Genomic DNA, 27,749 nt, shown 5'->3' with positions numbered 1-27,749 from the left:
TCCAAACTGTGCATGCAGGTAACCGTACAGACGAAGGTTCAGATGTGGAGTCGGAGCCAGACCTGCCCTTGAAGAGGAAACAGAGACGCAGCCGTACCACCTTCACGGCGGAGCAGCTGGAGGAGCTCGAGAAGGCCTTCGAGAGGACACACTACCCCGACATCTACACCAGAGAGGAGCTCGCACAGAGGACCAAACTGACCGAGGCTCGTGTACAGGTGAGATATGCCCACTTGCACAGATTTCCATGGACGGTTTTGCAATTGACCTTGAATGTGTTACGTTTGAGTACTGATTTACCTCCTGTTGGTGTCAGTTCTTCTCCTGTCATCCAGATCCCTCTGTTTATTGGCGGCGTTTGTTATATTTATTTACTCAGCAGAGACTAATTGTTTGACCTCCGGGAGTACATCACTCTTGGTCAGATGTCAGTTGGAGCCCTATTACTTTCACCCCGAGTCTTTGGGACACTTCCTGACAGTTTGCGAACCCTGTAGTTTTATGTAACATCGCAAAGCAAATACAGTAGAATTATAGCAACAGCTGCACTCCGGGCTAGTGGGAGACAAAAAGAGGGATGGGGGAAAAAGAGAAGGGAAGAAAGAAGAACAGACAAAATGCATTCCTGATGGATTTCTCATCTCTTCCCTTGGCTGGCGATCGCTTCCCAGCACTTAAAAGCTGGCCGCTACTTGTAAATCCCTCTACATATCAGAAAGGATCCCTCTAGTTCTCTCTGGGGACTCTGTTCCTTGACAACAACATTAATCAATCAAGCACTTGTAAAAGACTCGGCAAGATGGGGGTAGGGGTCTAGGTTTCTCCAAACTCTCATCCTCATGTCGTCCTCCGTAGATCTCGACGACCTATACTTAGGTTCCTACAAATAGGCAGGGTAACTGATTCAACATATGTCTTTGTCTGTCTCTTAGCATTCAAGGAAGAAGACATATGTGTCTAAATGGTTGCTTCCACACTCTTGGGAGAATGTTGAGAGATTTATGCTATGCCTGTTTTCTTGCAATATTTCACACATGATGTATTTAGGAGACCGATTTGCATTGATTGTAGGTTTATGTCTGCTAAGCTCTGGTGTATGCAAAAGCATTCATTATTACTTAAACAGCATTGCAAAAGATAGCGGCGTCTTGGGGATTTCGAAAGGGTGAAAGGGAAAGTCCAGAGTTAAAAAACTAGAACTCTTGGAGGATCCATATTAGCAGTGCTGATAATGAGCGTAAGAACAAGAGTGTGAAAAAACACTTCTAATTGGTCAATGAAAAGCCAGGCGTCTTGTGTTCCTGCATGTTATGGCAAAGAATGAGCCATATTTGTAGGTCATTTGTGCATTTCTTGGCCTGCAAGAATCTCCAGGGGTGCTTAGTGTATTTATGGTAACTGATGCAAATGACAAGAGATAGGACCAGAAGAAAACCTTGAACAAGGCTAAATAACGAAAAGGACACATCTCCTCCCTCTCACATAATAGGGCTAAAGGGATATCATGTGAAAAGCTGAGGTATTCGAGTCATGGATATAATTTGTTAATGCAATTTTTCTCATAATCTAATTCTGGAACACTTTGAAAATCTCCAAAGGTCAACTCAAACTGAATCTTCCGAAAAGGTCACCCTAAGAAAGTGACTCTGGTTAAGCATGGTAAATAATGGCCATAGGTCTTCAATGTTGTTCGGTGCTTGGTCCAGTGTTGAGGAGGGATTGTGCCATTTCTCTGTGGAGTCTATTGTGAAAGTTCTTCCCCTCCCCAAATCTGCCCCCCTCCAAATGGGGATTTCATGTGGTTTTGCCATTGACGTTTAACTGTTAAAGGAGTCAGTCTGGTGGAGTACTCATGTAGATTTACTCATAAAAGTGCAGTTCATTGTAGCTCACACTTTGACCTCTCATTGGACTGACATTAAAGGGCGCTTGATGCGTTTAACCCACCCAAAACACTAATTCAGCGAGGTGTCCGAGTTTGGCATGAGACCCAACAAGACATTCCACGACTCGTACATGCCAATTTATGGCAGCTGTATTGGCAGAGACTTTTTCAAGTGTTCTAATAAAATATGACATGCTATTTCATGGCAAGGATGCAGTGTTCTTCATGCAGTTACCATTTGGGGTGTTTCGCAGAAGTTCCCACTGGTTTGGCTTTGGGTATGTCGGCAGGTTTCTGTATAGAGATTCCTCCCAGGCCAGAGCGAGATCAGACCTTTGGCCCGGCTGGTGACCTGCTCCGCCACAGCTGTGCAGACCCTATCCGGCAGATGTCAGTGTAGTGGGGAGTGGAGAAGAGGGCACTGGGGTGAGACTGGGGCCAAAAGAGGGGCCTCTCCACCCTTGTATCATCAACTCCAGAGCGTGTTAGAAAACCCTCCTTCTGCAGTCTTGGGGCAACGATATATATGGCAAGTAAAATGGTTGCACCATTCTAAACTAAGAATGCCTTTTAAATTCCAAATTTAGGTAGCAAAGAGGAAGCAGAATTCCATTTTAATGTAAGGAAGTAGATTTAACTAGTACTAGAATTTTTAACTATTTGCTTGGCAAAGCCGTGATTGAAAGTTTTAAAAAAAGGTTAAAATCCCTTGAAGTTTAAAGGTTTGTATGTTAGATCAATAGATCTAAATTGTATTTAGATTGTATTTAGTTTGTATATTTCTTAAAGGGATAGTTCACTCAAAAATGAAATTTCTTTCATTAAGTACTCACCCTCATGTCGTTCCAAACCCGCAAGACCTTTGCTCATCTTCAGAACACAAATTAAGATATTTTTGATGAAATCTGAGAGGTTTTTTATCTCCCATTGAAAGCAATGAAATTACCACATTCAAGGTCCACAGAAGTAGTAAAGACATTGTTAAAATAGTCAACGTGACTACAGTGGTTCAACCTTAATGTTATGAAGCAATGAGAATACTTTTTGTGTGCAAAAAACAGAACTAAAATATCGATTTTATTCACTTTATGCATAGGAGACTGACAGGGAAGAGGAAAAATTGTTGAATAAAGTCGTTATTTGTTTTGTTGACTATTTTAAGATGTCTTTACTACTTCTCTGGACCTTGAATGTGGTAATTTTTTTGCTTTCTATGGGAGATAAAAAATATTTCATCAAAAAATATCTTAATTTGTGTTCTGAAGGTGAACGAAGGTCTTGCAGGTTTGGAATGACATAAGGGTGAGTATGACAGAAATTTCATTTTTGGGTGAACTACCACTTTAATATTTAATAAAATAATTTTATATGACCAGGGTGGAAGAATGTGTCCTGTTTCGAATTTCTTTGAATTTCAATTGAATACATTCCTCTTCCTGTCATTCCATCCAAGAATTAAAAGGAAGCCAATTATTCAATTCCAAATTTTGCTCACCCCCATTAAAGAGTATATAGAACATTTTTGTTGTATTGATAAATGTTATGAAGTTATTCCTAAATTGTTCTAAAATGCCGACAACAGATAATCAGATGAGCAACAAATGAGATTTTCCTGTTATTTGAAGATCTCCATCCTGTCCATCTTTATCAATACCTTAGCACATCTAGCTACACCAACCTTCCTCAGATCCTCTGTGGTTTTATCTGACAAATCAGGTAATCTAAACTATATCTCACCCGGATCGGTTTCAGTTTGCTGTGATTGTAGCTGGGATGTTAAAGGGTTGTGACAGGGTTGTGTAGCCTAGCAGAGTCTTTCTCCCTGTGGTTTCATAGTCCTGCTGCTTTACTTCCGTGAATGAGCACCACATAAATGCCATGTGACATCTGAGGAAGCCAAGCCACTGCTCAGACCATTAGCAGAAGGAGCAAATTTGTGTAAGTTAGGTGAAACAAAGCAATAGATAAAGTGAAGAGAGGCAGAAAAGCTGGTGATTGTTATAAATCATCTACGATTAAGTGAATTGCATTCTGTTTTAATTCAGTCTGAAGTTTTCAAGAGGCTACGGCAGGCTTCACTTCAGTGAGCAGTCATAAGAGAGCCGTGCTGCTGGCTCGCGTTCCTCCTTTCTAACATAGATCCCCTTTCACAAGCAGTGCGTATTTAGCATGCAGCTATTATAGTTAGTAGAATCTAATAAGGTGAAAGCATTTCCTTTTATGAAGCGTAGAAATCAATTTGGCAGGAAGTTAGCCATTATCTACCTGGGAGTTGTCGGTTTTAATGCTAGCGTTTTAATGCTAACTGCTAGCAGACTATGAAGGGAATGAGGCTGTGTAGTTTGAGGTGTTGGCCAGGATATAGCTGAAGATATTTAGCATGTAAAGTGCATATTTATTTAGCAAAAATAAATATATTACTTTGTAAAGGCATTATGTTTTGGTGTTGTCTCTTTATGGTTCCTCTACAGTTTTGATAATACATACTGCATGCAAACTTGTGGCAATATTCCATATATTATTCCAGCAATTCCTTGCACCCTGAGACCAGGAAAATGCGAGCAAGAAAATCCCATCCAGCCCAAAAGGCAACTCTGTTCCTGAGAGTCTTAGCTTGTGCACCATAAAAGAATAAATAGGATTTATGAAGACTGTAGAGAGCAAAATTGTTGCAATGCATCAGTGAGAATGTTCTAACAGTTTCGTATTATTAGAATTTAAATGACTTTCTTTTAGCCGCTTTGTGTTCGTTGATTCTTATCTAAGTAATCCCAGTCTCCTTTTTGCAATTCGCGTTCCCAGTAATGTTAATTAGCATAGCGCCAGACAGAGAGAAAGAGAGCGAGAGAATTCAAGCAGGCCACAGAAGAAAGAGAAAAAAATGATTGTTTGATGTAGTCAACACTTTGCTTGTTAGACTGAATCGCATTTGTTGGTATAAAAACAGATGTCGCCCTTGTTTAATGTTTATTCCTTTGAAACACGAGGTGAACGGCCTGAAACCTTTTAAAAGCATCCCTTAACAACATTTTCCTAAAGAAGAAACAGATTTCAGAGGAGACTGTTGTTGTATCCAAGTCTATCCTGGATTTACGGGCGACTGTTTGTGGTGACTTATTGAGTGCACAGGTGTTTGTGTGTGTTTTGGTGTACACAGTGGACAAACAAGGGACTTGCGGTGCAGGAAACATCCTGTAAAAGACAGGAATAAGAAACATTGTGCGTGTGCACACAGGTTTATCCTGTTTATCCGTGACAGGTGTGTGCCGTAAACACAAATCTCCACAGACACCAGCATTGGACACAGGGACAGCGTTGAGCCCAGACGCTGCTCTGTTTTTGGGTTTATAGACCGTAATGATTGAAACAAATGTACACATGATCAGCCAGACACATAAGACCATAACTTCGCACACACTTCATGATTTGAGGTGGATTGATTGATTAAGGGTAGTGCACTCAAAAAGGAAAATTCTGTCATTATTTACTCACCCACATTTAATTTCAAACCTCTGTTACTTACTTTCTTCTGCAGAACTACAAGAAGCATTTTTAAAGAACACTGACTTTCATTGACATTGGGGTTTAAAAGACCATTAATATTCAGTAATATTATCAGTTTAACTGCACTAATGCTATCAGAGGAGAACAAAACTGGATTGCACTTGATAATGACACTAACTTTGCAGTTCAGTTCTTGAACTGAACTGAATCAACATTGAACTGATTTCAGCTGAATACTGACGCCATTGCCTTCTGCAGAGCTACTTTACCGCTGAAATTGAATTTGTTTCATAATTTTTGGTGAATTTTACAGCATTAACGCTATTATTTTCCTGTTTATTAATGTAAAGCTGCTTTGAAATGATATATATTGTATAAAGCGCTCAAAATATCTTCTTTTGTGTGTCATTAGAATTTTAGTCATTAGTCATTTTTAACTATCCTTTTAAATCACTGCTTGTGCAAATGTATTCAAATGCATAACCCAGCATAAACCAAACTTTTTCATATATTTATCGCTATTTCAAACTGTTTATCCTGTATCAGCCCCATTGTTTCAGCAGTCTCCCTCTCGCCCGTCATCACATGCTAAGAATCGCTGTCAGTGGACGGCGCTGAAATTCTTCCTCATGTGGTTTTGGTGTGGGCTGGATGAAAACCGTCTCAGTGGAGGAATTAGGCTGGATTGCAGACAGCGAGAGGGGGAATCTGGGACTGTTCAAGGTGACTTTGTGTTTGGGTTCCAAATCCAGCTCAGAGGGTACGACTGGAGCGACCCAGAAAACACACTCGCACATAATCTCAGCCAGGCACTGTGGTGACGCATCTCTGCCTGCTATAAAACAGAACTGTATTTATTTAGGCATAATGTTTAACTTGATAAGAGTTAACTTGTGTACCTCTGTGACGCCACGTTGCTTTCAAAAGCAGCAAATTCACTTAGACAGATATGCTTCACAGGCTGCTGGTGTGATTAAGGCAGACGAGAGTCTTTGCCGAGCACATGGTAAAGCCACAAGATCTGCTGGCCACAGGGATGCAAGCTTTCTTAGAACGATGCATCCGAAATCTCTTTATGAATTGTCAAAGCATAATGCATCTTACAGATTGTGTGGTCTTGCATGTGCAGAGATTAGTTTATGTGTGAGGATCACTGTGGGAAAGGAGATCGAACATAAAGCCAGAGAAGAAACAAGCCAATATTTAATGCAATAAAAGTTTGCTTTTACATATTCCTGTAGAAGACAAAACCTCTTAGACTTTGATTAGATTAAATGACCTTTTGCTTAAAGTCAACATGATTGAATTCACTTTCTCAGTAGATGTTCCTGGGACTGGATTCTTGAAAATCTTCTTAAGAAAAAAGTTTAAGATTTTTTTAAGCCAAGGTACTACAGCCAAAACATCCAAAATACACATTTAAGTTTATATTTAAAAATATATAACTAATAGATATCACCATACTTTCCCCAATTAATTGATCACAGTACATTAAGACAATAGTTTTGTATTAAAGGGTTAGTTCACCCAAAAATGAAAATAATGTAATTTATTACTCACCCTCATGCCGTTCCACACCCGTAAGACACACACTCACCTTTGTTAATCTTCGGAACACAAATTGAGATATTTTTGTTGAAATCCGATGGCTCCGTGAGGCCTACATAGGGAGCAATGACATTTCCTCTCTCAAGATCCATAAAGGTACTCAAAACATATTTAAATCAGTTCATGTGAGTACAGTGGTTCAATATTAATATTATAAAGCGACGAGAATATTTTTGGTGCGCCAAAAAAACAAAATAACAACTTATTTAGTGATGGCCGATTTCAAAACACTGCTTCAGGAAGCTTCGCAGCGTAATGAATCAGTGTGTCGAATCATGATTCGGATCGCGTGTCAAACTGCCAAACTGCTGAAATCACGTGACTTTGGCTGATTCGACACGCTGATTCATTACGCTCCGAAGCTTCCTGAAGCAGTGTTTTGAAATCGGCCATCACTATATAAGTTGTTATTTTTTTTTTTTTTTTGGCGCACCAAAAATATTCTCGTCGCTTTATAATATTAATATTAAACCACTGTACTCACATGAACTGATTTAAATATGTTTTTAGTACCTTTATGGATCTTGAGAAAGGAAATGTCATTGCTCCCTATGTAGGCCTCACAGAGCCATCGGATTTCAACAAAAATATCTCAATTTGTGTTCCGAAGATTAACGAAGGTCTTACAGGTGTGGAACGGCATGAGGGTGAGTAATAAATTACATTATTTTCATTTTTGGGTGAACTAACCCTTTAAGTTTTCTGAAATGGTATGTTTAAATATGCAAATGAGCATTATCTAATTAAATATGCGCTCATTTTCATACATTTCCAGACCAGATATCTGATCATTGGATAAAGCCAGGTTCAAAAATCTTGTTTAATTTTGTTGACAGACATATTAGTTTTAAAAGTTTTTGATTTCTGTTTTTACCACTCCATAAATTAACAGCCAGAAAAAAAAATCACCATGTTTTTATAGTAATAAAATGTTATATAAATCAATCTGTAAAAAAGTTGAGATTTATGACTCATTTTGAGAGAACAACCTTGAAAGGTATGTAATGTAATTGAAATCTACAGATGCAAAGAGATAGTGTAGTAAAATAAAGATAAAAAATGTTCATTTGGATGTTTTTGTTCCACTAGTCTGAAAGAAGACATGTTGAGGAAACAAAATGGCTCAAAATAGACAAGTGCATGAAAAAAACAATGCTATGAACAATAAAATGTTCTTCTGTGATGTCACAGAAGAAAGAGTCTGCACTTTGCGGCTGAAGAAAGAAGGTAGATGCCGTCAAAGGATGAAGGGCTAGAGCGTGGGGTTCAGAGGTCAAGGGTCAGGAGGCACAGCAGAACGGGACACTTTTTGGTTTGTGGGGGAAGGACACAGCGTTCTTCCATTCTTCGTAAACAGTTTGTCCGATTCCCAGTAGGAGATCCGTTCGAATCCCAGCACATGCATTTCCAGAGTTTCTTCAGGACGCAAGACCATCCTTTATCTGTCTGGAACACCAGGTTTAGGCTCAAGACAGACAGAGGGGGTGAAGCGTCTCCTCCTAAACCCTTTGAGAGGATGACAGTCGGGTGGGGGTTTCACTTTTTGAGAGTGCAAAAAAGAAAGATTCGAATCCGACGCATGACAGATGGGTAAGAGTCATCTTTAGTCCATCAAACGTTGGCGAGCCATTGAACTCATCTGAATGAGATGCTAGCTGTTAGTGGCCTGACAGTTTTGCACATGGACAATGTAAGCAACGCTTTGTAAGAAAGGGCCAGTGTGTTTTGTAGAGTGTGTCTACGGTGTCGTTGCATCAGAATAGAGTGTGTCCTTGTGTGCGTACCATGAAAGTGGAGCTCTTAAAGGCACGTTTAAAAAGGGACGCCCACTCTTTGTGGACACTTTTCAGCCTGGTGTATTGAGAGGCCTTTGTCCCCACCTTTCATCTGGACGCACAATGGACCGGCCCGTTTTAAACACAACGGTAGATGAACTGCCCTGACAGTGTATTAAACGCGGATGAATTGCCAGTGCATGGCATAGATCAATGTCCTCCAACCTTTCACATACGCAGGGCCGCGGTCTTGCTCCTGTGAAATAGAGCAGGCTGCTTTCAGAGACGCTAATTATATTCATGTTTTGATGGAGGAGAAGCTGTTTAAAATGTGCAAATTGTTCTCGTTTTAAGACCACTGTCTGAAGTCAGTCTGGTTTGAATGGAAGTTTATTTTGGTCTGACTTAAAGGTACAGTGTGTCATTTTTTCAATGTTAAAATATTTAAAAGAAATAATGTGCAGACAACTATTATAAATAAACCATTTGAAGACTGACTTCCTGAATAATGTAAACACTGTGACTCTCTGGTGCATTGTTTGGATCTGTTGGTTTGGGACTTTTGACATGGATTGGCAAATAACTACCTAGCAATAAACCAGAACACCCTGCATGGGCAAGAACCATTTTCTTCTGAAAAAATGTATAAAGTACTTTTTTTTTTTTTTTTGGCCATTTAAGTGCCTCTAGTAATAAAATAGTTCCTCCGTTTGTGATAGGGTGCGATTTGGGTGTGAGCAAAAACACGCCGTTTTTGTGTGTCCCTTTAAATGCAAATGAGCTGCTGCTCCCGGCCCCCTTTCCAGAAGTGGGCGGAGCTTTAACAGCTCGTGCTTCGGTTGCTCATCAACAACAAAGCTGGAGAATCTCACGCAGCCAAAATGAGAATTGTCAGTAACGGTGTTCAGCCTTACATTGTTCAAACCAGAGTCGGACACTGATGGAGAGACTCAGGAAGAAGCTACAACTTTTAGAATGCAACTGGACGTTTCTGAATGGTTAGTGGATAAATTTATGTAGTTGCAGTGGAGTTGATTCAACTCATCGACTAGCATGTGCCGTCATGTTAATAGTCCCGTTGTAGTCCCTACCAGCTGTTTGTTGTAGTCCTTAAAAAGCGATTTCTGTAAAAGAAAATATCTCCCTTTGCCTTGAACTTTGAGTGTCGTAACTTTGCAGATATTGTTTATGCTCAAACAGCAACATTACACACTAACTAAAGTTAAAAAAGTGAAATCATAATCAAGGACCCTTTTAAATAAAACTTTTTGTCCATAAAGTGCTTTTTAGGGAAGCTCAAAACCATTTGATTTTTATCAATTGTTCATTTACTTTATCTACATTAATTTAGTAAAGCCAAACAGTTCATCCACACAAGTAGCTTACACAATAGCAGTACTGTTGGTTAAATGTGAAAGATGTATGTGTGTGTACTTGTCCATGTGTGTTTCAGACAACACTGCTGCAGGAAAAGTCTTTAAAGTGTCCGACAGGTAGATAAACATACTCAAGATGTCTGTGGAGGAGATGTGTGGGCTACCTCTGACCTGTTTACGACCTCTCGTCTCCGATGGCAGCTCAAAGCGGCCTGTTTATACAGATCACAGCTTTAGCCACTTAACTAGAACAACAGGGACCTCACCACGAGCTAAGAGACAGTTTCCCATGAGGACGCACTCTCTGCCACACACATGCCCATGAACCTGTCTGGAAGATCCCTTTCAACTACGTTATGTGGATTAAAACTTGTTTAAAAAAACGAGTATTCGTCTTTGCACAATTGTCTGTCTTGTTTATTTTTCTAAATTGTACTTCCATGTTATTTTATTAGGTCTGGTTTAGCAACCGAAGAGCACGGTGGCGCAAACAAGCAGGAGCAAATCAGCTGGCAGCTTTCAACCACTTGTTGCCCGGAGGGTTTCCGCCTACCGGCATGCCAACCTTACCCACCTATCAGCTTCCAGAGTCAACGTATCCCAGCACCACTCTCTCGCAAGGTAATACACAGTATTCCATAACGCTCTATAGATACACACTACTAGGGGTGGGACAATAAATCGTTGAATCGTGAATCGAGAAATGATTCTGGATCGATTCTGAGATTTTCCGAATGCATCGCGATTCTCTCTCGATTCTGAGCTTAGTTTTTAACAGCAGATGGCACTGCGTGCTTTAGAAACACCTGTACTCTGCTTGCTTCCAATTCCTTACACACACCACTTAAACCTGAAATAATAATTCATAAAGTTCGAAAAGGTTGAAACGAATTACAAGGGTTTTTGCAGTGGGCTGTGTTTACATTAATCTCACATCATAAAAGCATTCTGAGGTGCAAGTACATAGCCGAACGCACGAGCTCTCTTCTTCATGAGCATTTAAGCGTGCAGTTAAAAACTAGCCTAGAGCACCATCTGCTGTTAAAAATTAAGCTCAGAATCGATTCAAAAGAGAATCGCGATGTATTCAGAAAATCTCATAATCTCAGATCCACGAATTGGGATGAATCGATTTATTGTCACAGCCCCTACACACTACTGTTCAAAAGTTTGTGGTCAGTAAGATTTTTATTTACATTTTTTGCAAGGATGCATTAAACTATGGAAGCTTGTTTCCAATACTGAATAAAAAAATAAAATAATTGTGACTAATCACACAATTCTCTCTTTTTCTCGCAATTGCAAGTTATTTTCTCAGAATTGCATATATAAATTCGCAATTGTGAGTTATAAAGTCAGAATTGCGAGATATGAGCTCATGACGCTTTAAGCTTGACTTCGACTAGTTGCTGATCATGACCTATAGAGGGCGCAACAGGATAAGAAATCTTTGAAGTCCACTTTTACGCTCCTTATCCAACAGTTAAAATGACAAATAAATGCATGCTCCAAGAGCGCTCCACAAGATATGTTTGATTATACCATCTAGATGCTCAATAACGATCGGGTGAATGCACATTTTAAACAGCTTATTGTACATATATGTTATGTTATGCCGTTCTAAACTAATGCGCTAATGCATTCTAACATGCACACACATACAGTATAGCTCACACATCACACAACAGAAACATTCAGTAGCGCAGAAATGTACATTGTCAACACTGTTCTGTGATTTATCAATAAAATAGCTTAAAAACTGAAAAGTTATATAGCATATATTTCTTAGTAACTAAAACCCACAGCTTTATTATTAGTCCAGAGACGCTGCCAGGCAAAATTAATTCACACACGCAATCACTCTCTCACTAATGCATTCATATAAATGTAATCCTTCCTGTGCTATGCTTTATCTGTATATGATTTAGAACGAGCAGAAATCTGTGAGAAATATAACGACCCAAAGACAAAAGAACTGATAAAAAAAGGCTAAGAACAATAGCCTGAGTAGCGCTATGTCATATGCCATAGCTGTGCACAAGGCAACCTGTGTTTGAGTCTCAGCTCGAGGGTTCAGGCTTATTTGTTCATTACTGACATCATTTTCAACAATGGCTCGACTATAATCACATAAATGTCCAAGTAAAAAAATCTGAAGTTGTTCAACCCCTAGTGAGTAAATATAAGAGATTTAATACCATGGTACATAACCAAAATAATATGGTTTTACCATAGTGCCAGTTCCAAAAATATACTATTAATGTTAGATGATAATCTCATGGTCTCTGTGTTTGTGTCTCAGATGGCAGCAGTACGTTGCACCGGCCGCAGCCTCTGCCGCCTTCCTCCATGCATCAGGGTGGGCTCTCGGCTGACAGTAGCTCTGCGTACGGCCTCTCATCCAACCGCCACACCTTCTCCAGCTATTCAGAAACTTTTATGAGCCCGTCAGCTTCAAGCAACCACATGAATCCCGTGAGCAACGGCCTTTCGCCACAGGTTAGTGCAGAGGCCTCTTTCCAGTGTGAGAATGATGAAAGGCACGCTGAATGAACGCCAGCACGGTTCAGAGATCAAGAACGTTGTAGAATTAAGCTAGCATCAGCTTCTTGTGTGGAAACAGATCATTTTTTGCACTGATATGGAGAAATGAAGGCACAAACCCAGCTTAGTTTCTCTTTCAGGCACTTAAACTTAATTAAGTTTAAAGTCAGCTTTTAAATAGAGAGCACCTGCTTCATGCATGAAAACTTTATGATAATCATTCCCAAATTTTTGCCATTTTTTTTTTATATCAGGACCCAGTCTTCAAAGTCAGCATGAAATGGCTTTCATTTTACTTTCGTTATGTGATGTACAGGAATATGGGACTTGATGGGAATCATCAAAAGTGTGCTAAAACAATGTCTAGCTACTGGACAATCCCTGTGCAGCCTATGTCAGAAAAAGAAAGTAAATACGGTCATGTCCATGTTCATTAATGTCACAGCTAAGTTGTTCTTCCTGTAAAGCATTGGAGAATATGTATTTTTGTACATGAGAGCGAGTAGGTGCCGTTTGACTTGAAATTGCTTTGTTTTGGGGATCTCTTGTTGTGTCATGTCTGGATTGTTGTGGTTCTGTTCTTGCTAGAATTTCCCAGTTATCCTCTTTGGTCCCCATTAATGAGTATTTAGGGTGAGTTTCTCCAGAAATGGCTCTATCTTAAATACCCAGCATTAAAAAATAATGCGTATTGATGCAAATCGCATGTAAGGAGTGAATTATACACAATTATCCATCAATACTGGGCAGTCTTGCCGACCCTCACCAACAAGATGTGGCTAACAAGCATAAAATAAGATTGAAATGGTGTGTAAAGAGTTGAAAATGAATTTCAATGCTGCATTTGTCCACAATTACCCTTTCGTTCACACATGTTTTATTGGGGGTTTCCTTTTCTCTTCCCTGCTCTCTCAAAGCAGATTGAGAAACATTCTCTGTATTACCCTCTTTTTTTTCCGGAGAAGAAAGAATTAAGGATTTGGTGACAAAAAAGAGCTTTTCCCCTCGTAACTACAACGTCGGAAGGATAACATGGGCGTCTTACAGTGAGAGAGATTGTTAATCGTGGCACAGGGGCTTTGAGCACTAATGCCTTCGCTCCAAACCTCCGTAAATACCAGCAGACATGGAGGTCTTTTTTCTATTAATGGGAGCATTTAACACAGGCGATGGAGACGCTTGCCTCTTGCTTCCTTCTCAGCTGCGCTTAAACACTTTCTATTACTAAATAGTAAATGTTTCTTGCCTAATGCCGTGGATCAGGTCGGCAGGATTTAAATAGAGGAAAAAATAGATTTCAATTTTCTACAATGGCCATGTTTTGAAAATTTTAACACTATATTTCTGTATACAAACTCTAAAAAGATTGAATGCTTGTTTTGATCGTTTGATAGTTTGGTAACACTTTACAATAAAGCTTCATTTTATAATAATAGTTAACTACATTAGTTAACATGAACTAACAATTAATTAGCATTTACTAATGTAAATCTCAACATTTACTAATGCATTTTTAAGATCAAAAGTGACATCTGTTAACATTAGTTAATGCACTGTGAGCTAGCATGAACAAGAACATTTTTATTATCAAACATTTGTCAAGTCAAGTCACCTTTATTTATATAGCGCTTTTTACTATACAGATTGTTTCAAAGCAGCTTTACAGTGATAAATTGAAAATCGTGCAACAAAGTTTGTTTTGGCTGTACAGCAGCTAGAAGAAAGTGGTGTCATAATAATTGCAAATTGACAAAACAAAGTGTTTTTAATTATTTCAAATTTAATTATTCACTTTAAATTTCTTAATTTTTCTGATCTAGATCCCCTCTTTCTCTCTCTGTGCGTCTCTCGCCCATATGGGAGAGTCATCAAGCTCTCATTGTGAGGAGATAAATGCAGTTTCTGACAGGAGAGACAGAGTTCAGGCACAATTCAAACTGTCTGCACAACCACAGCAGCTTTCACATGGAAAATCCTCATCTCTGTTTCACAAGGTGCGAGAGCATCTGCTGAGGTCAGACATCACTTACCCTGACCCTAACCTTGATTAACTCTGTTCACAGTTTGGCTAATATGCTATATACTAGGTATTATATATTATATAGGTAACACTTTACTATAAGGTGCCATTAGTTAACATTCACTGTAAAAAGAATTGTTAGTTTAACCTAAAAAAGTAAATTACCTGGTTGCCTTAAAATTTTGAGTTCATTAAAATGAAAAATTTGAGTTGATACAATGAAGGCGATTAGTTTAATCAACAGAAACTCAAAATATTATGTTACCTGAACAACATATTTTTTACAATGTAGTTAATGCATTAACTAACAATGAGCAATACATTTGTTATGTATGGTATGTAATGGTATATGTAAAGTGAAACCATTACATATACATGATACCTAATAGTATAATACTCACTTCTAGTTATGTATATATGTTTTAAAAGCACTAAGGCACTTGAGGTCGTATGTCAGTAGTTGTTTAGTAAAATAAAGCTGGTTGTTCAATAAAAAGAAAGTGGATCTGTTACTGCCGGTAACCTTTTCCCTTTCCAAAACATCAGATGTCACCTTGCCTCCTGTGACAATGGCAAAAAAGCTTATTTTTTAAAATAAAATGAGTTTATTTTTTAGATGAAAGATAACTCCCTTATATTGGAAGTTTGCAGACAACACCTGTCTGGCGGAGATAGGCGCATGTGCTCAGACGAAAGACCTATTTCTCCTAACGTGTACTTTTGATGGGCTACTGGTTGACCAAAATGTGGCGATTGGCTGTAAATGGGTTGTGGTGGCCAAGTGGCGGGCGGTAATGGACCCCTGCTGATCTCAGCACAGGTCTTGGTGTAACCCATCCAGACAGCGCACATTTTCCCATTACCAGCCAGTAGAAAAGCCATCCACCAGCGGTTGTTGTTGTCGTAGTCCTTGATTAGAAGTTTAGGCTGCTCTGGGAGTGATGCAGTGTCAGGTGGGCTCTATTAGGCATTAGTTGGCTGGTCCACAGGTGTGCTTTTGGGTTAAGGTGAGCCATATCGCCCCATTTCATTTTGTCGCACAGCAGGTGATGGATAAGAACATATACTCTGGGAGATGACGGGGAAAACATTCTTTTTCCTTTCCTTCCTTTTTGGTATAGGTCATGCAAAAGTATGTGAAGATGCAAGTTTCCAATAGACAAAAAAATCTCCAGCTGTGTTTATTTTACAAACAAGTTATATAATTTTATATTTTGTCCCGATGACCCTTCAAATATCCTTACTGATATAGCTAATATGCCTCGATGTCCTATAACCAAGCAGAAAATCTCTAATTGATGTTATCTAGAGAAAATAAAGCAGAAGTTTCCTGTTTCTCTGCAGAGAACAGTAGCGGCAGAGATGGAGCTAGAGCTGCTCGACCACACTGAACGTGATGTCAGGTGCTCATGCTGGCTATTATGCCTCTATAAATGGGTTTTTAAGAGTGGTCCTGGGAAATGTGTTCCTTGGCAGAGCCGTTTGAGGTGGATTCCACTGCTCTGCCTGACAGGGACACCTGCTGGGAGAGAGAAGGAAACAGCATGGCTCTACAGACTCACAGACAGCTGAGAAGTAATTGTTTCCCTATGAAAATTACATTGAATTTCAATATTTATTTGAGTGGGGGATGCTTACAAAATAAAAAAATTACCACTGTGGCTTACTTGGAATTAATTTCGCTGACCATATTTATATACATATTTACATCCAATAAAAATACCATGGCATTATCATAATACTAGTCCAAAAAACATGGTATTACTTTTATCAGTAGTTTTTTAGAAGTACATTGTGATTAAAGATTGAAAAGTAATAACTACAAATTATGCATAATCCAAACAATGTAGTACATTTAGTTAAGTAATATTACTCAATATTTAAATATATAATTACAGTGTAACAAAGACGCCTTAAAATAAAGTGTGACCAATACTTTTTGTGTGTGTATCAGGGTCAGTGATGTGACAGGTCTTTTTTTTTTTTTTTTTTTTGTCTGTCCAAAGGCCTTAATAATAAAAAAAAACAAAGATATGACATCCAAAGTATATAAGGTAGTACAACTAGATCACTTTTATTGAATCCAAAATGTTTTAATTATATTTTGCTACATATAAAAGTATTTTAAAGATTTTCAAGTGTCAAAAGGTCATTCGGTTTATAACTGTCTAAAGGCCAATACAGCCATTTCATGTGTGATTAAAATATCTTAAAATGTAATAAATGTATATATTTTTATTCTGGCATGATTTTATAACATCATATATCAACATATTGCAAAATGGTATTAAAATAATTTGTAGAAGTCATTGCTTTGTTATGAGAAAGAATGTCCGGAAAAATTAATTTCATTGATGTCATTCGGAGTAACCAATATAAAGGGACCATTTTAGATCAAGTCATGCGGTCAATATCATGTGACAGGATGTGACATCATTCAGACACTTGCAAAGGGCTACATGGTCATGAAGCAAAGTAACTAACTCTCTTTTAACTATTTGAAAAATTAATGTTTTCACTTGCTCATACGCATGTCCCGAAACATCAGGTCATTCGGTACAACCGTTACAAAACATGGAAAATGCTGTAATATTTTAAAAACTTGTAGTAAATATAAAATGTTTGATTGTTCTTTTGCTAGCTAGCTAGATATCAGCCTGTTAGCATTGTTTGAAAATACTGTCATTCGGTATAACCAAAAGTGTCATTCGGTAAAACCGAAATTTTGGTTAAACCGAATTACTTTTTTGGTGACAAATTTTGTCCATCTTGTAAAAAATGACAGAAGCAGTGTTAATTGATTATAAAAACCACATAATCTCATTGTTAACACTTAATAAAACTTCAAAATGAATTATATCTCCATTAGGTTTTCTTTTACACTTTTAAAAACCTTTTTGGTCAATGACCTATCAACATTAGAAAGCAGATGTTGCTGGTGTGTGTGTGTGTGTGTGCGCGTGTGTGTGTACCTGGTATTCTCTCTGTTATATGGGGACCAAATGTCCTCAAAAGGGGACATTTGTGGGGACCTTTTTTGTTTGTTTGTTTTTTTTTGTCCCATGAGGAAAACAGCTTATAAATCATACAGAATTATGTTTTTTGAAAATGTACAAATGCAGAAAGTTTTCTGTGATGGGTAGGTTTAGGGGTAGGAATACCTAACATGTGCGTGCGTGCGTGTGTGTGTGTGTGTGTGTGTAAATGAGAGCCGTGGGAGTGTGTTTGTGCTGTGGAATGAGTTTCTTCTGCTCACGGACGGACGGATGGGTGAGTGCGCACGGCAGCGCACGAGCGGGGTTGAGTCTCACCACCGGAGGGATCAGAGAGAGAAACGGCGCTCACCCGAGCCTCCCTTTGATCCCTGTCCCCGGGCCTGCTCGCCTGCACCGTACCGCACAGCATCGCGCGCTAACACCAGCCCTCGCCAACCGCTGCTCGCGACTGTCAGACAGAGATAAGCGCAGAGAAGCTTCAACCCTCTCCCTCTTCCATTAGTCCTTCTCAGAAAAAAGGGGATGAATTACGTTTAAGAACCCTGTGCTGGCGTTGACTAAAAAGGAAAGAAACCTACCTCAGAAATTTAAAGTGCTCGCTTCTCTTGCCGTCTCCCTCGCCTCGCAGTTTTGACAAGACATTAGGCACGTGAATATCAATGAGCCGCGGAGACGCATGTAGTCCCACACATTATTAAAAACTTGTGCATTAAGCCGCAGACTGGGCACCGTGTCAGCTGGCACGCTCTCCCGACGAACGAATCAAAGCGGATGAGCGCGCGGCATTCATCCGCACCCCGCGCACTCTCGCTGCGAGAGGGGGGAATTGATACTTAATAATTAGAAGCCATATTAAAACAGATACTGTTTATATTTGGCAGTAATGGAAAAGACCTATAAGAGGCTTTCCAAAAAACAAGACCTGCTTGGCAGCTGCCAAGAACATCAGACAGCCAAAATCGTCGCTACAGGCAAAAAAACAACAACAAAAAACTGTAGTTTTGGTACGGATTCAGGCGTCTCTGAAGACGGGAGTGTGTAAATATAGTCTTAGGCCTTATGACAATGGAAAGTGATTGTGCCAATGTCAAACCTACCTGATTGAAGGCTAATATCTTTTCTAAACCCTTTTTTGGGCACTAAGTTTGAGCCTATATGTTTCTATACATTTCATTAATTTCATTCACTGTACAGGTTCTTCAGGTCAGTCTGATGGTTTCTGGATTCTTTAAAGCATCAGTATAGTGGTGAATTCAGGGTGATTGGGACACGTTTGCCATTGAGATGACTTGGAAAAAGTGTCCCAGTCAACCTGAATTCACACATATAAACTAAAAACTAAAAAGTTCTTTGTGGAAGCTAAAAAGGCTCTAAAGTGGAGGGAAACTCTTTTAGGCTCCAAATGGAACTTTTAGCGTTCTTTTCTAAGAATAGAATCACTTGGTCTGTTTCTCATACTTAGCACTGGGATTTGTTCAGATCATTCATTTTAAGTCTTAAACTCTATAATATACCATTCAAAGGTTTGGGGTCAGGTTATTTGTTTATTTAAAAGAAATGAATAGGCCTACTTTGATTCAGCAAGGATGCATTAAATGGATCAAAAGTGACAGTAAAGACATTCATAATGCTACAAAAGATTTCTATTTCAAATAAATGCTGTTCTTTTGAACTTTCTAAGCAGCACAATTGTTTTCAACATAATAATAATCAATCATTTCAACATGATAATAATCAGAAATGTTTCTTGAGCAGCAAATCAACATATTAGAATTATTTCTGAAGGGTCATGTGACACTGAAGATTGGAGTAATGATGCTGAAAATTCAGCTTTGATCACAGGAATAATTTACATTTTAAAATATATTCAAAAAGAAAGCTGTTAAATTGTAATAATATTTCACAATATTACTGTTTTTACTGTATTTTTGATCAAATAAATGCAGCTTTGGTGAGCAGAAGAGATTTCTTCAAAAAACATTTAAAAATCTTACCGACCCTAAACTTTTGAATATAAAAGATGCTCAAATCAGTCAGACTTACAATTTCTGCTTGGTGGATGATACCAAAAAAAAAAAAAAAAAAATAGATTTAGATTGAAGGAGGAACCTTCACTTGATATTTGACTTTTGAGTTGGACCAGAAAGAAACCACTCAGAGCCGCTCACAAAACTTCGTGACAGTAAGACGGTGACCTCTCACATTTACTGTATATAAAATGCAAAAAAAGAGTATAAAGGTTTAGGCATCTAATTCAAGACTCTTTGTATGATGCAACACACAGCAGAGACTGTCAGGTGTTTTCAGAGGTGGTCATTCTCAAGAGTTCAGGTCATGGATGCTCCACGCCTGTCTGTGTTCTTTAACCTCCATCTTTGGCTTCCCAGCAGTCACCCGTCGAGTCCAATACTGACATACTCTCTCATCTCAAAGAAAAAGAGTTCTGCGCTTTATTTATTTATTTCGCTGCACTTTTTCCTTCCCGACCGCTTCCTTTAAGGCTGCTCAAGACGACTCTGTGTTGGTCTCTCTTTTTCCCTCCCTCTCCTTCCCCTGGAGAGGAAGATGCTTTTCCCGCCGTTCAGATGAAAGGCTACGGCGGACAATAAAAATGCTATTTAAATGCAAGGCTGTTTGTATGCGGGTGAGAGATATTTTCCCCTGCCGAAAGTGAGCTGCCGCATCCTGATAAATAGCAAATATAAGGGAATGCGATTTACATTTATCTTGCAGAGGCAGCCAATATAAATTTCAGCAAATCCTAGGAGATAGGGATTTAAAGGAGGGAACGACTGAGACCAATTCACATGCCGTGTGTCCCACGCAACTGGAAATGCCCATAATATGGAGAATGGAAAGCGTATAGCCACATATACTCACACACGCACACACACAAATGCACCGATCGTATCTTCTATGTCAATTACTTAGAGACCACAACATGCAGAACGACTTATTGTTATTGTTTTAGCGCAAGCCAAATCTGTTATACTTCATATAGTGTAATTGAAGTTTTCTATTAAAACAGATTTATAGTGACCCAAAGAAGTATTTGAGCACTGAAGTCCCTCTATCAATGTCTTACTGTCATTGCATTAGATAAACTACCAAACTTGCTTGATTTGAAATGCTAAAACAGCTGATGTAGTGTTGAAAATGAAGACTTTGTGTTTGTTAGTGGATCATGTTAATAGCTGTGATGAACTACATCTGTGTAAACTTGAGAACTGACTTCATACATCCACTAAAAATCACCAAAACACCAGCTGATTAAAAGACATTATGCAAAAACGATGAAGAAAAATTTTGTTAGTGAAGAGAAAAGATCCTGTAGCACATTTTGATATTTAATGCAATGACATTCAGCCATTTTTAAGGGTGACTTAAAGTCCCTCTGTGGTGAAAATCATGTTTTTAATGTTGTTTATATGTCTATCTGGTGTTTTTAATATGCTTTAAGACAAACTATGTGTAAATTCATACGTCAACACCATTGCTGAGTATTTTCTCTTTAAAACTGCAGTGATCTAAAGACAGTTTCAAAAACACAGTTTGAAATCGCTGGTGTTTCTGACGTCACAAACTACCTTGTAACCAATCACGTCAATCAGATCTCTGAACTGGTGTGAGTGGAGGTGGGACTAATTTGCATATTCATAGAACTGTGAATACTAAATGAGGCAAGGGTGTAGAGTTACATTCAAGCTATTTTAAGGCATGAAGAATTTTTTTTCAAGGAAAAAACATTTAAATATGTCATTTTGGTGATCAAAGATGAGTAACATTATTGACTACAGTGGGACTTTAAAGGGATAGTTCACCCCAAAATTAAAATTCTGTCACCATTTCCTCCCCCTCATGTTGTTCCAAACCCGTACGAGTTTCTTCCTTCTGTGAACACAAAAGAAGATATTTTAAACAATGTTGGTAACCAGACGGTTGATGGTAGCCATATTTTTTTCCCCTACTATGGAAGTCAATGGTTTCCGTCAACTGTTTGCTTATCAACATTCTTTAAAGTATCTTCTTTTGTGTTCAACTGAACAAAGAAACTCATACAGGTTTAGGACAACATGAGGGTGAGTACAAAAACTTTTGTAGCTATAAGTAAAACATTATTTACAACGCTTAAGCGTATCAAGTTCAGAGGCATGTCTGGTATCTTTTTGGCTGCTGCCGCTACAATTTATTGCCACTGTTGTAAAAGTGGATTTTAACACCTATTAGCAGGTGAAGGCATTTTTTGCCAGGTAACCTTTGCTCGGAGAGGTCACCGTGGGGTTAAACAGACATCGATAAGCCTCCCTCGGTATCCCTTGGCTTTTTGGATGTCGTCCTTGTGAAATGTGTGTCTTGTTAGTTCCACATGCCGCTCTGACAGGTGCACTGATGTGATTAATACTCCAATGAGCAGTGCTGCTCTAACTTTACCCAACTCAAACCCCCATCCACCCCACCATGCCAACCATATACGTCTACACCGAAAGACCGGCAACCTGCTGTCTGATGTCTCGGGTCGTCTTCGGACTGACCCTCTCTGGCTGAGCCGGGACAGCTGTCGTCTTTGTCTCATGTGCATTCAATGCAAGTTGTTTTTCACCCATTTTATCATCCGCCAGATGAAAGTTGTGCGTGTGATCATGAAAAGTGATTTGGGAAAATGATTTGAACTGTAATCATGTAGGACAAAACGTTACGCACCAAAGTTTAACTCTGTAAATCCTGACATGTGAAATAATATTGAAATTTAAGTGTTCGTCTTGAAATATTACTAACAATATAAACGTTATTCTTATATAAAAATCAGTAAAGAAGGACTGTAGTAGATTGTGTGCGACAGGTTTTGCAGCAAAGTTTTGATCATGTTGATAAATTAGAAATGTATGTATCAAATATGATACAGTAGGCTTTATAGGGTTAATATTTAGTATTTGGGGTTTGTTCAAATCACTGACTCTGAGTATGAGTAATAATAATTGTGATGCTTGTTTTTTGAGTTGAGTTTCTCTATTTTTCCTCTCTCGTTCGTTCACTCTCTGTAAAATGCGCCTGTGTAAGTGGTTGGAGTCTCAGCTGGCTATCTCACACAAGCAGTTCTTTCCTCTTAGACTCCAGCTGAGCACTATTTCGCTGTTTATTTACATGTAATTATTGCTGTGAGGTGCAGATATTAACACTGTCAAGAACAATTTGACCTGACATTTTTCACTGTGCTGATCCCCTGCTGATTTTAGCAAACAAACCTCCTTGCTCTCTCTCTCTCTCTCTCTCTCTCTCTCTCTCTCTCTCTCTCTCTCTCTCTCTCAGTTGAGGCACAGTGCAAAGTGAGGAGCTTTGGTGTGCATTCCTGTGTGTGTGTGTGTGTGTGTGTGTGGTTTTGCTTGTTCCTGGTGGCTGAATCCATCCCATACTCACTCAAGCATATCAGTGAGGAGAATAGCCGATTGTGCCTCCACACGTTGCAGTGCAACCAAACAGAAAGCATATTAACCTTCAGTTAGCTGATAGAATGTGGCCATGATCTGTGCGACTGAATGTGAACTTCACCAGCAAACAGAGAGAATTCTATTATGTATTTCTGGCCCAATGTGACATTCTATTAATTATTATTGTGATCAAAACTCGCTAATATAAACAATTTTTGGGTGAAACAATGTGCAAACATTATTGTTATTACTGGCGATGGCGATAAAGTCTCTTATTCTGACATTCTATCAGTTTTTGAATTTATCTGTTTATCTCTTATATATGGAAAAAATGCATAGAAAAAAGAAATTCTGGGCTATGCAATATGCAAAAATTGCAAAAACGGATCTAACCCTAATCCAGATCAAAGATGCATTGTAGAAATATATAAATTCTGAGCGATACAATATGCAATATATATACACTACCAGTCAAAAGTTTGGAAACATTATTATTTTTAATGTTTTTGAACAAAGTCTCTTATGCTCATTAAGGCTGCATTTATTTCATAATAAATACATAAAAAACAATAATATTGTGAAATATTATTACAGTTTAAAATTATGGTTTTCTATTTTAATATACTTTAAAATATAATTTATTTCTGTGATGCAAAGCTGAATTTTCAGCATCATTACTCCAGTCTTCAGTGTCACATGATCCTTCAGAAATCATTGTAATATGCTGATTTATTATCAATGTTGGAAACAGTTGTGCTGCTTAATATTATTTTATAACCTGTGATACTTTTTCAGGATTCTTTGATGAATAAAAAGTTAAAAAAAAATATCAGCATTTATTAAAAATAGAAATCTTTTGTAACAATATACACTACCGTTCAAAAGTTTGGGGCCAGTAATTTTTTTTCTTTCTTTTTTTTTTTTGAAAGAAATTAATACTTTTATTCAGCACGGATGTGTTAAATTGATAAAAAGTGATAGTAAAGATTTATATTGTTAGTTAGTTAGTGCTGTTCTTTTTAACCTTTTATTCATCAATGAATCCTGAAAAAAGTATCACAGGTTCCAAAAAAATATTAAGCAACACAACTGTTTTCAACATTGATAATAACTGAGTATCAAATCAGCATATTAGAATGATTGCTGAAGGATCATGTGACACTGAAGACTAGAGTAATGATGCTGAAAATTCAGCTTTGCATCACAGAAATAAATTATATTTTAAAGTATATTAAAATAGAAAATCATCATTTTAAATTGTAATAATATTTCACAATATTATTGTTTTTTCTGTATTTATTATTAAATAAATGCAGCCTTAATGAGCATAAGAGACTTCATTCAAAAACATTAAAAATAGTAATTTTTCCAAACTTTTGAACGGTACTGTACATATATATATAAATTCATGCTTATATGTTCAGATATAGTGTGCTGACTGAATTGAAATGAGTCCTGATTTTGTATGCTTCCAATGTCGCCTAATCAAGTGATAATTTTAAAACACTAATCCTGGCCGATATGATCTCCAGTATATCATGCATGCCTACATTAGATGCTTTTTTGAGAAGCGTTTGTCTGCGGCTGTCAGTGTGTTTGCTGACGTGAGGTGTGACTGACCAGAGGAGAGAGGTAGAGAGCATATGCACACTATTTAGTACAGTAAACATCCTCTGAGGAGTGACAGCTTGTTTCAGCAGCTGATAATGGCTTTCATCTGTGTCCTGTATGTCAGTGCCCAGATTCTGTCAGTGTCAATCAGAATCTAATTGAGCACGATTATCACACGCTCCCTTCTCCTCCAGAGGACCTGCCGCCCTGCTTCAAACTAGCTCTGTTCCAACCTAGTGAGCTGCCTACCTAGAATCATGAGCACTCTCTGCGAAAAGACTTCCAAAAGATTCAAAGATCGCAGAATGCACTGTGGAAACAATAAAACAATATTTTCTTGGCAATGATTTTTCTGGGGTAGGTCACTAGATCTTTCCCCAACCCTTCCCATTACATGGCTTGGGATTCACATACACACCTACAGACAATTTGGCATCTCTAATTCATGTTTTTGGATTGTGGGGTAAACCGGAGCACCCAGAGGAAACCCATACAGACACAGGGAGAACATGCAAACTCCACACAGAAAGGCCGGGACTCGAACAGGCGACTTTCTTGCTGTGAGGCGACAGTGCTACCCACTGAGTCACTTCATCTATCCATTCATTAGCTTAGAAAAATGCTTATATAAAAAACTCTAATGAAAATCAAGAGTGTTCCAAATCAGTCACTTATTATGTTCCATTTTGGTTATGCTGTCTTAGAAGGCTGCTGACTATTTAGGCAGCTTCACTATGTTTTGGACAGAGCTACTGTGAAACTAGAATGCTTAGTTTATTGTAACAGGTTGTGTCATATTGCATCTTTCCCCAGTATACTCGTCGCAAGAGGTTCGTCTGTATTCCACTCCTTCATTTTCTCACCTCTCTCTATCCATCTTTCTCATTTCACTTTCACCCCCTCTCCCCAATTTCTGTCACCCCTTTCTCTTCCTCATCTCTCCCTCTCTTTCTCTTCTCTATTCGGAAGCCTCTTTTCAGTTTTGATTAATGTGCTTTGGCCAATTACGGCTGTGACACAGCGAGCGGCCCCCGTCATCTGTTCTGTGTCAGCAGTCAGGCTGGCTCAGGGCTCCCAGGCTGGTTAATTGGCCCTCGCTCCTCTTCCACCGTGACCAAAAGCCTCTAATTGAATTTATGCAACCACTGTTATTTTTAAATAGTCATTTTGTCTCAGATGAGCACCACTATGGGAAGTGTAGGAGAGCGGTTAAGCCATAGTCTTGTTTAAAAAGCATCTGATTACCAGCCAATCCATGTGGATTATATATATATATATATATATATATATAATGTAAAAAATGCTGGGTTAAAAACAACCCAAGTTGGGTTGAAAATGGACAAACCCAGCGGTTGGGTTAAATGTTTGCCTAACATGCTGGGCAGTTTATTAACTCAAATGTTGTTTAAAAATGACTATATGGCTGGCTTAAAATGAACCCAAAATAGGTTGGAAATTAAAAATCAGACACATATTTACTAGAGGCAACAATAATAATCAAAAGGTGAACATTTATTGATATAATAAATGTTCATTTATTAAACATATTAATAATGTTCATTTCCAACCTATTTTGGGTTAATTTTAAGCAGCCATATTTAAACAATGTTTGAGTTAAATAAAACTACCCAGCAGGTTGGGCAAACTTTTACCCAACCGCTGGGTTAAAACAACCCAATTGCTGGGTTTGTCCATTTTCAACCCAACTTGGGTTGTTTTTAACCCAGCATATTTTAATGTACATACATAATTTAACATGGAATGTGTTTTTATATAAAGCAGGGTTACCAATAAAAATATTTCATATTTAATATTAAAAAGCATTTTGATATTTCATATTAACAAATGTTTTGTTAACATTGTTAGCATTGATTTTTATAATAATACTTTTATATTACAATAAAAGTATTATTTATTCCTCAGTATTTATTATTTTAGATACATGTTACTCAATATTTATTTACAATAATAAAGTAAGAAAAATTAAATAAAAATACAATAATAAAGTATTAAAAATGTACAATAATAAAGTATTAAATATTTAAAAAATATTATTAAAATTTCATATTTAAAATATTTTAAAATTACATTTATTTAAAATAAATATTACTCAATATTTATTTAAACTTATCTCAAAAATATTTTAAAACAAAATTTGTATTATCATTTGACATCTGACATGAGAAAGAATTAACATTTCTGATGACGAAAATATCAAAATTGCCAAATATTGGTCAATGAATTGGACTAACCGATTTATCAGTCTATCCTTAGTCAATATCTTGGTCTAAAAAAATTGCTGTATTAAACTAAATATTGACATTGGTGTGCCTGAAATATGTTTCATAATTGTACTAAATTGATTGCTGAATTATTTCCCAGGATGCTCTATTTTACATTACTCTGCAGTAATCCTGAATGGGTGTCAGTCGAAGGGGTTGATAAATTGCAGAAAGCGTTATTTGCCATAATCTTGGCCCCAGGACTGTCCTTTGAAACACAGACAAACAATCGACAGCAGGAGTGTGAAAAACCGCTCACAATTTCCAGTGCAGGCGACTATCAGTTGCACAGATCTGTGAAGGGAAGAGATGATATTCTGTCAGTCTCAGATAACTTACACACACTGAGTGGGCTTATTCCCCTCCGTCTGCCCTCCTGACCTGCACTAAACTTGAAGGTACCACTGGAGGGCATTAGGGTAGGGGGGAGTTAGTGGTGAGAGGAACTCTCTAATCCACTCTGGGCTAGATTAAGAGTAGTGTGTGTGTGTGTGTGTGTGTGTGTGTGTGTGTGTGTGTGTGTGTGTGTGTGTTGGCCGAGAGCCTGGCGAGGGTGCAGAGGCCTGTGCTATCTGCTCTGTTGGCAGGCTGGCCCTAAGGCAAACACAGTCCTACTGGAGTCTTTGTACTCTTAAAAACCCGCTGTCTCTCTCACTCTCTGCACCCGAACCCCCTCCTCAAATCCTCTCTATCTGTCTGACATCCCTGCATTGCTCTCTTTG

The 27,749-nt window shown here is 38.2% G+C and overlaps 1 protein-coding gene across 4 annotated transcripts in view; it reads left to right on the top strand.

Moving 5' to 3' along the window:
- The window catches only part of pax7a (paired box 7a), a 65,477-nt gene that overhangs the window by 26,069 nt on the left and 11,659 nt on the right, over positions 1 to 27,749 (top strand). For all 4 annotated transcript variants that reach the window (XM_051912822.1, XM_051912821.1, XM_051912825.1 and 1 more), the window contains exons 5-7: positions 19 to 218; positions 10,604 to 10,769; positions 12,451 to 12,647. In XM_051912822.1, coding sequence (XP_051768782.1) covers positions 19 to 218; positions 10,604 to 10,769; positions 12,451 to 12,647 — 563 coding nt within the window. The remainder of the gene's footprint in view (positions 1 to 18; positions 219 to 10,603; positions 10,770 to 12,450; positions 12,648 to 27,749) is intronic.

The sequence above is a fragment of the Ctenopharyngodon idella genome, chromosome 11 (genome assembly GCF_019924925.1).
Source record: "Ctenopharyngodon idella isolate HZGC_01 chromosome 11, HZGC01, whole genome shotgun sequence".
In the NCBI taxonomy this organism is placed as follows: Eukaryota; Metazoa; Chordata; class Actinopteri; order Cypriniformes; family Xenocyprididae; genus Ctenopharyngodon; species Ctenopharyngodon idella.
This window is presented reverse-complemented; position numbering and strand designations above follow the sequence as displayed.